Consider the following 10,000-nt stretch of genomic DNA (forward strand, 5'->3'; position numbering starts at 1 on the left):
TTCCAAACGGTCCTTTTGGAGAGACATAGAGAGAGTGTGAGATTTGTCCGGATTGAAAGACATGTTCCACATGTTGGACCAGTTTGTGATTTTACCCAGATCTGCAGTGAGCGAAGAAGCTGCTGCTTGCCAGTCTGAGGGACGACAGATGGTAGAGCAGAGGATGGAGTCATCAGCAAACAGATGGAGGATTTTCCAGAGAGTCGGAGAGATCATTGATGAAAACAAGAAAAAGAACAGGGCCCAGAACGCTACTTTGAGGAACTCCAGCCTGGACAGGAAGAGTGGATGAAAGAACTCCATTTCGGGCCACATGTTAACTGCGTCTTATTTGATGAAGAGAGAAACTCCTCCACCAGGACGAGGCTCAGGTCTGTCATACCGGAGGAGGGAGTAACCAGGGAGAGACACTTGGGAGTCAGAGACGTTTTGAGGGAGGAGAAAGTTTCTGTTAGGCAGATTAGGTCTGGTTTGCCAGTGGCAACCTATATGAAAAATCTGTAAGGTTTGAGCGAAGGCCCCAGATATTTGAGGTCTACACTGTTAATGAAGAGGGAGGGGAAGAGACTTTGGGTGCAGGGGATGGGAGGGGAGTGGGGTAGGACAAGGGAGGAGGGGGGGGGAGGTAAGGAGAGTTGTTGAAAGAGTGTGGTGGATTGCATTATAGCAAGGGGAGGGGCCGGATGAAGAGGAGAAAAGGCTCTGTGGTGCTGGGGAGAGGGGGGGCAAGAGAGGGAGCAGAAGGCAGTTGAGGATTTGAGGAGATGGAGTGATGAGATGGAGGTGAGTGGGCAGGGGAAGGAGGCAGATTTGTGAATGTGAGGGGGGGGCAACTTTGAGAATGGTGAATGAGGGGGGTGAATTGTAGGATAAGGGTGAGTGGGGAGAGTTGAGGGAGTAAGGTGAGGAGGGAATTTTTGAGAGGGGTGAGAGTGAAGTTTGGAGGGAGAAGAGTGGGATGGTTGCTTTGAGAGTGAGGGGTGAGAGGGGTGAGTTGGCACTGAAGTTGGGAAAAAAGAATGGTTGATGGAAAGTGAACATTCATAGCAAACTGGGGTTTTTTTAATTTTTCGGTCAGAGATGTGATTGAGGACATTTTTTGATGGATGCAATAAAGGCAAATTTAGAGAATCGAGGGAAGAAACGCTCCAACAGTTGGATTTTTTCGGCAAGGTATGAGGGAAAGGTCGAATTTGGAGCAGTCTGTTGAAATAGAAAGAGTAGTGCATTATGATACGGTAATGAGAACCACATGTGTGAAAGAGGAGGATGAAGCATTATTAGAGATCGTTTTTTAAAATTATTATTATTATTATTATTATTATTATTATTATTGTTTTTTTAAGAGAGTTTTCATCAGATTAGGTCATGGAAAGGTTGCAGAAAAAATTGTGAGGTGAATGGTGAATTTGGATCAGTAAATGCAGGGGGTGGAAACAGATCACGTGGTTTCGGGGTAAGTACGTGGGTATGGTAGGTGTTTAGTCTTGATGGATTTTTGGACCACTTTTGTAAAAAGTGGTAATTATTGCCTGTCTGGGCCACATTAAAGATTACGACAAATGTCCAAGCCCAAACAAGAACATTTGGATGATGATGATGATTATTATTATTATTATTTTGTGTATCGACTGATCACGTTGCCCTGTTATGAGGTTTTACCAACTAGAATGGTGAAACATCATTTACTCATGATAATATATTTTATCATCTCCTTACTGTCCAATATTATTTTCATAGATTAAATTTACATGAAGATGTTCTTCACAAGAACAACAGGGAAAACTAAAATATGTTTGCTTTAACAAGAACGTTAAATACTTTTGCAGATTTAATGGAACCGTGGACTTTTGACAGAGTCATTTTTCTTTGCAGGCCTTTGAAGATGTGTACGTTGGGAAATATAAGTTACTGAAGAAGGTTCTGGAAAATGCAGACCGGCTGTTCACCTACGTATTCATTGTAGAAATGCTGCTCAAATGGGTAGCTTATGGTTTCAAGAAGTATTTCACAAACGTATGGTGTTGGCTGGACTTTCTCATTGTGGGTGTAAGTAGGCCTACACACACGCACGCACGCACGCACGCACGCACCCACACACACGCACAAACCGGGAAGTAAGACCAATAAATGGGTATGGTGTTAACACTTATGTCCAATTTATTTACTGTGCCAAATTGATGCAAAATTAAACAAATTGCTGCACTGTCGATGAGCAAAGTGAATAGTTTGTGTTAGTCATCATGTTGAGGAATGTTGTCACAATGAGAAACGTCTTAACCATAGAATGACTGTTATCGAGGGCTTTACAAGCAGTATGCATCACGTAATAATGATAATGATAATAATAAAAATAATAATAGTAATTAAATCAATAGGGTACCAGCCAGGATGGATTGGTCCCCTAATAATATGAATCCCCTTACAAGGAACTTTGATACAGTCGGGGGGCATAAGACCTATCCATCCTGCATGCTGGTTGTTTGTCGGTGCTCTATCCTTTTTAATGCTGTGTCGAGCAAGGAAGTGGGCTTTTTAAGTCTTTGGTATGACTCGTTTTTTTTTGTACCATTTTTAAGGTCTTTGGTATGACTTGTTTTTTCTCTCGTTTTGTTTTTGTACCAATTTTAAAGTCTTTGGTATGACACGACTGGGGTCCAAACCGTCGACCTCCTAGACTCAGAGTAGACTCTCTAACTATTACAGCCCGGAGTGAATTCGTGTTTGTAATACATCCTACCCTCTTCCTCAGGGAGCATCTTGCATTCATAACTTTAATGAGAACGACTTGAAGAAGCCACAAAATGCTCTCAGTTTTTTAAAACTTTCAGCATAAAAATCAATGTAAAATGACGCTGTTTAAATAAGAGAAAAGGAGAAGTGAGAGGATGAAAATCGCATGGTCTTTTAACAGTCAAAACATGGGACATACATAAAGTTGTCGTTGATAAATGGGATATGCATGAAGGCGGATAGAGTTTATTTGTACACAACATCGAGGCTCATGGAAAAGTGAGGTGACTGAGGGTAAAAAGGTAATGAGCTGAAACTCAGGCTACATTCAGTAAGACACACCAAACAAGGGAATGAATCAATAGGAAAAAGGAGAGAGGGGAAGGGAAGAAGCATAGTAACCTGCGAGTAAGAGAGTTGGGTTGTGGAGGTTAATGGGGGTATAAAACATCATGTGTAGGGATGGGGGATGACATGAGATGGTGGTACACCACCTGCATAAAGCAACTGAGAGAAGAGTGGGATTGAGCATCCTCAAGAAGACATTCCACAAACTGGTGAAAAAGAGTAATTAGAGAATGCTAAAACATGTCTGACTACATTTCAATTGTAAAAATAATCGTTCTTGACATCTGTTTATATATATATATATATATATATATATATATATATATATATATATATATATATATATATATATATATATATATATATATATATCTCACCCAATGTTTGATATAGCTACCAAGGAGCCATCAGTAATACTTATCCAAAGTTTACCAGATGTTCGTGTGTACATGATATTCAGACCAAACAGATGGTTTCTTTAAAAAGATCGATTTTGATCCTGAGTGGGGTTTAATTGTGGAATTTTATTATTTATCATAATCACATCCCAGTGTATGCTTTCTACTCAAATATTGCATATTGTAAAGTTTCCTCTATTGATATCTTATTTCACAGCAATATTTCCACCTTCCGGCCATTAACGTGATCACGGGCACCTTCGATGTCCCTGTGTGACAAACGTTCAGAGAAACCTTCGATCAATTTGATCCATGTTAGCCACAACAAAAAAACACACCTGTACGCCTCGTAACCCACACTCCATTTTGTCGCTTTATTGACACAGGTATCAGTCATCTCTCTTGCGGCGTCACTACTGAAGAGTGACAAGTTCACGGCCATCAAGTCTCTACGTACACTACGGGCACTACGACCTCTACGAGCCCTGTCCAGGTTCGAAGGGATGAGGGTAAGTCTGCATCACCTTAAAGTCCATCTGACACCTTATGCACTCTACATGTTAATTTCTTTTAAATCGAGGTGTTTTCATCAATTACGTAAATTTTGTCTGAAAGGTCTAAAGGGTCAAAAGGTCGAAAAAAAGATTAAAAAGTTCCAAAAGTATGCAATGAAGAGACGTATTCACAGTCCAACTCACATTCAAACAGTACATAATTAACAGACATACTCTCATTTAAATAGTACGTAATTAATAGATACACTAACGTTCCAATGAAATATAAATAACAGACGTGGTACTTACATTTCATGAGTACGTAATTAATAGACGTAGTACTCGCATTGCATTAGGACGTAAATGAATGGGCATACTCGCGTTCCAATGAAACAAAAATTAATACATGTAGTGTTCACATTCATTAGTTTGTAATTGATAGATTTACTCACATTGCACGAGTACATTATTAGTGGACATACTCACGTTCCAATACTACTTAATTAGCCCGCTTGCACAAAGTGAAAAGCAGGATGAAGCAATCAGTCGCGTATGTGTCTGCGTTTTGTTGAGCGTACATCGAAAACCATTCACCGGAGGAAACTGAAACTTTATCACATGTTACATGACCAATTTGATATAGCACATAATGAGTGCACGTCGAAAATTTTCAAAATACACTTTGTACACATTTACAGTACCTCAGAAGTGTAGATAAATGCAACAACAAATTTGCCTCCAGAAGAGTTGGCTCACACCCAAGGCCGCAGAGAGCAAGAATGGGCCCTGGGGCAATAATAAGTGCAGAGACCCCCTTAAATTTGTTTTTTGAACAACCTATACAGAGGTTTCCATATTTTTGTCGTCAGAAACACATGCAGTGTTTAAGGGATATTAGGGTGTTATTCACACATTCCTACATGCACATTTGTGAAACACACTTCATCCGGTTTGGGTGGAGCTTACACTCCTGTGTTCATTTACGTCATGAAGTCATCACCTTCAATTGTGATGATGTAAATTGTTCCCCTAGTGGTTTATTTTTGAGTGAGGGTCTCTGTCCATGGCAATGGCATGCCGGGGAATCGCCCTGAGTGGCTTGGAGGGATACCAAAATAATATTGCCCCCGGTGTTTTATCACCACAAACAATCATAACACGAAACAAAAAATTGAAGGAATAATTGCGAGCCCATATTAGGTCAGGGCCCTGGGGTAGTTACCCTGTCTGCTCCCCCTCTCACAAACAAGCCCCTGCTCTCACATCTCATGACAAATATTCTATGAATCTCATCAACGTAATAGATTATACTCACGTTCCAATGAAACGTAATTAATCGACATGATACTCACATTTCATTAGTACGTAATTCATAGACGTACTCCCATTGCATTAGTACGTAATTGATGGACGTACTCACATTCCAATATTACATAACTAATGGATGTACTGTACTCATCTTCCAGTGGTACATGATTTATAAACGTACTCAGTTCCAATAGTATGTAATTAATAGACGTACTTATGTACCATTATTATTATCATTATCATTATTGTAATGTATCAGTATTATTATCACAATCATGATGTATCATTATTATTATAATCATTATTATTAATTATTATTATGCATCATAATTATCATTATGTATCATTTTCATTATCATAGCTATTGTCATTATTATAATTATCGTTGTGTATCATGATCATTATCATAGCCATCATCATTTTTATTATAATTATCATTACCGTTATGTATCATTATCATTGCCATTATCATTATCATAGCCAATATCGTTATGTATCATTGTCATTATATATCAATATTATTACTATTATGTATCATTGTTATGGATCATCATTATTATCATGATCATTATGTATCATCATTATTATTATCATTATGCATCATCATTATAATTATCGTTATGTATCATTATCATAGCCATTATCATTATTATTATGCATCATAATCATCGCCATTATCATTATGTATCATTATCATAGCCAATATCGTTATATATTATTGGCATTGTCAGTGTCATTATGTATAATTTTTATTATGTATCATTATTATTATATAGCCTGGTGTTGGCGCAGTGGTTATAGTCTGGTCAATTTATGACAAACAACCACCAAACCCACAACAAATTGCAACAAAAGTTTTCTCAGTGGTTTTCATTCCCACTGGATATACTGATCAATAGAAAAAAAAGTCTACCAAAATCTGACATCCGGAAATGGGTTAAAACAGTCATTTTCAAGATGGCCACCACCGAGCTTTGAAATAACTAAAACAGCTATAACTTCTTCAATAATTGTGATCAAACATAATTGTTGGTTCTGGTCCATGGTTTTAATGGATCCGAAATCCATTGGTGTCAATAAAATTTAGATCTGATCAGTATTTAACCTGAAATCCAAGATGGCGGCAAAAACATGAAGGGCGTAAAATCAATAAATTGTCAATAAATCAATCAATCAATAAATCAATAAATCAATAAATAAAATAAACACTCATGAGATTACTAAAGAGCACCGGTGGCTTGACTCATGGTAGTAAGATGACAGAGGAACACCTAGCATTGTGGACAATGTCAGCCCCCATAACGTCTGAGGTCAACGTCGCCATGCAGGACTTCAATGATCTCACATACGCAACAAGCGAACAGCATAAAGAAGCAACTGGTGCCAGAATTGAAAGACAAGCATTCGACCTCTCGAAGATAAGCACAAAGCTGAATGCATTTTCACCTTTCTCCTCTGATCCTACATTGAGAAATATCATAAATGGTATCGTGGCAAGCGAAGACATCAACGTGCATGAATACGAAGCTGTTGGGAACAAAATCATCGAGAGAATGATTGGACAACCTGTGTTTTCCTTCTCCTTCAAGAGGACAGAGAAAGCAAAGACCCTGGGAAATTCTAATGCTCTCCAGGTTGCTTCTCACAGAACCATCGACTCCAGTGTGCTATTCCAGCGATTCCTGGTGGTATCCCAGATAGGTGATTTGTCACTTGAGGACGTGATGAGTTTTGAGCTCAGTCCATACCCTCCATCCCTCTTTGAGGACAACAAGATCTTGAGGAAGGCCGACAAACCTCAACTCGCTCAAGCCGTCAATGACCACTGTACCAAGGCACTGGCATGTGAAGGAGTACCTGACACCAGACCTTCAGCACACCTTAAGACTGAAAGGTATGTTCTTGATGGTGGATCCTTGCTGCACAAAGCTCAAGTGGAAGAAGGGAGATACATATGGCAAAATAGCCAGAGCATATGTGGACTACACAACAAAACACGATGGGACAGCAACTGTTGTCTTTGATGGCTATGGTGCAGGCCCTTCGATAAAGGATAACTCAGCAGAGATGGGGACAAGCCAACAGCTATCCGACTGTGAACTTCACCGGGGAAACTGAATTTGACGGAAAGAGAGATGAATTCCTCTCTGTCGGCAGTAACAAGCAACAGCTGATCACCTTTATAGGTGATCAGCTGAAGAAAGTGGGCTGCACAGTTATTCAGACAGAAGGGGACGCTGATGTGGACATTGCCAAGACAGCCGTAAACAGCACAATTCTGTATTCAACCACACTAATCGGAGAGGACACAGATTTGTTGATGCTTTTGCTCCATTACTGTATACCAGATGGAAAAGCACTATATTTCAGATCAGACAACCAGTCAAGAAGCAATCTGAAAGTATATGACATCAATCGGATGAAGCATCTTCTTGGGAATGAGTTGTGCACTCAACTATTATTCCTGCACGCCTTCACATGATGTGATTCAACATCTCGTGTGTATGGCATTGGGAGAAAATCAGTCTTTCAGAAACTTGTGGAAGATGATCAAGGCCTCCAGTTGTGTGCAGATACATTCACTTCGAGAGGAGTCAGCCACGCTGAAATAAAGAAAAAAAAGAAATGAAATAAAGATATTCACAAAGAAGGTCGCTGCTGCTAAGTCTTTCGTGACACCTGAACGTCTTCCCCCAACGGAGTCTGCAACCACGTTTCATTGCCTCTGAGTGTACTACCAGGTCATGGTTTGGATGGGGTTGGAGGGTGACCTCGATCCTCTGGACTGGAGCTGGGGACTTGAAGACAATCGATTTGTACCTATCATGACTGCCATGAATGCTGCACCAGACACTCTTCTGAAGATGATACACTGCAACTGCACCACAGCTTGTGACACACCCCGTTGCAGCTGCAGAAAGAATGGGCTTCTGTGTACGTCTGCATGTGGATCATGCCAAGTGACGTTTTGTGACAATCCACTAAATCAAGCCTCTGAGGAACTAGAGGACAGTGATGAGGACTGAAATTGTAACCTAAACTGTGATTATGTAATGTTCAAAAATAAATGTTTCAGTGGCATCAGGTGTTCAGTGATTTTGGTTCAGAAGGAAAATTTATTGATTTTTGCACTCTTGAATTTTGCCACCATCTTGGAGTTCATGTTAAATACTGATCAGATCTAAATTTTATTGACACCAGTGGATTGCTGATCCATTAAAACCCTGGACCAGAACCAACAATTATGTTTTTATCACAATTATTGAAGAAGTTATCGCTGTTTTAGTTATTTCAAAGCCTGGTGGTGGCCATCTTGAAAATGATCGTTTTAACCCATTTCCGGATGTCAGATTTTAGTAGACTTTTTTTTCTGTTGATCAGTATATCCAGTAGGAATGAAAACCACTGAAAAACCTTTTGTTGCAATTTGTTGTGGGTCAGGTGGTATTTTGATCCGACTATTAGGGCAGCGGCTTGGGATCCAAAAGGTCCTGAGTTCAAGCCCCATTGGGGCCACTGAATTAATACATCAGGAGGTTGACTCAGCCTGTCATCCTTCTGAGGTCGGCGAAGTGAGTACCAGTGTACTGGGCCGGTGTATACCCCGGTTAAAATAGGTGTACCAGATCCCTGTGTCGTAAGAGGTGACCAGGGTTGCGCCAGGAAGGGCATCCGGTGTAAAAACCTGTGCCAAATCATTATGCGGGTCATAATGGATGATCCGCTGTGGCGACCCCTAAAGGGAGCAGCCGAAAGAAGAAGATTATTATCAGTATTATCATTATCAAGATGTATCATTATCATTCTGGATCATCATTATTATCATTATCATTATGTGTCATCGTTATGTATCATTATCATTATTATAATTACTAGTACGGGTCCGTAGGGGCGGGCCCGTAGGTGAGTGCCAGTATGTGCAGCCCTCTCTCGCCCCCTACTCTCGCCCCCCCACTCTCATCCCCCTCTCTCGCCCCCCCCTCTAGTCTCACCCTTCCTCTCTCACCCTGCTCTCTTGCCCCCCCGAGTCTCACCCTTCCTCTCTTCCCCTCTCTCTCGCCCCCACTCTCATCCCCCCTCTCCCATCCCCCCCTCTCCCATCCCCCTCTCTCGCAGATATTGGTCGACAGATAAATGGCCGTAACTTGGGAACCGCTCGTCCGATTAATATCAAAACTTGAAAAGGCACATCCGTGGGTCCCCAGCAATATTCCTGGCAATTTTCAATCAGATCAGACCATCAATCATGCAAAAAAATAAATAAATAAAAATAAACAAACATTAATTGTGACGTCATTCGTGACGTCATAGCACTGTGTCTTGACATTGGTCGACAGATAAATGGCCGTAACTTGGGAACCGCTTATCCGATTAATATCAAACCTTGAAAAGGCACATCCGCGGGTCCCCAGCAATATTCCTGGCAAGTTTCAATCAGATTGGACCGTCAATCGTGCAAAAAAAAAATACTAATAATAAAAAATAAATATGTAAATAAATAAATATTAATTGTGACGTCATTCGTGATGTCATAGCACCGTGTCTTGTCATTGGTCGACAGATAAATGGCCGTAACTTGGGAACCGCTCGTCCGATTGACATCAAACCTCGAAAAGGCACATCCGCGGGTCCCCGGCAATATTCCTGGAAAGTTTCAATCAGATTGGACCGGTGGTCGTCGAGAAACGGCGGTCGCAGACAAACAGACAGACAAACACA

General features: G+C 40.6%; 1 protein-coding gene across 2 annotated transcripts in view; it reads left to right on the forward strand.

Moving 5' to 3' along the window:
* Positions 1–10,000, forward strand: part of LOC147027370 (sodium channel protein type 3 subunit alpha-like) — a 126,918-nt gene that overhangs the window by 68,933 nt on the left and 47,985 nt on the right. For both annotated transcript variants that reach the window (XM_085876721.1, XM_085876722.1), the window contains exons 17-18: positions 1,876–2,049; positions 3,866–3,988. In XM_085876721.1, the coding sequence (XP_085732847.1) occupies positions 1,876–2,049; positions 3,866–3,988 (297 nt within the window). The remainder of the gene's footprint in view (positions 1–1,875; positions 2,050–3,865; positions 3,989–10,000) is intronic.

The sequence above is a fragment of the Eptatretus burgeri genome, chromosome 4 (assembly GCF_056783735.1).
Source record: "Eptatretus burgeri isolate ZD-2024b chromosome 4, Ebu_testis_v1, whole genome shotgun sequence".
Taxonomy (NCBI): Eukaryota; Metazoa; Chordata; class Myxini; order Myxiniformes; family Myxinidae; genus Eptatretus; species Eptatretus burgeri.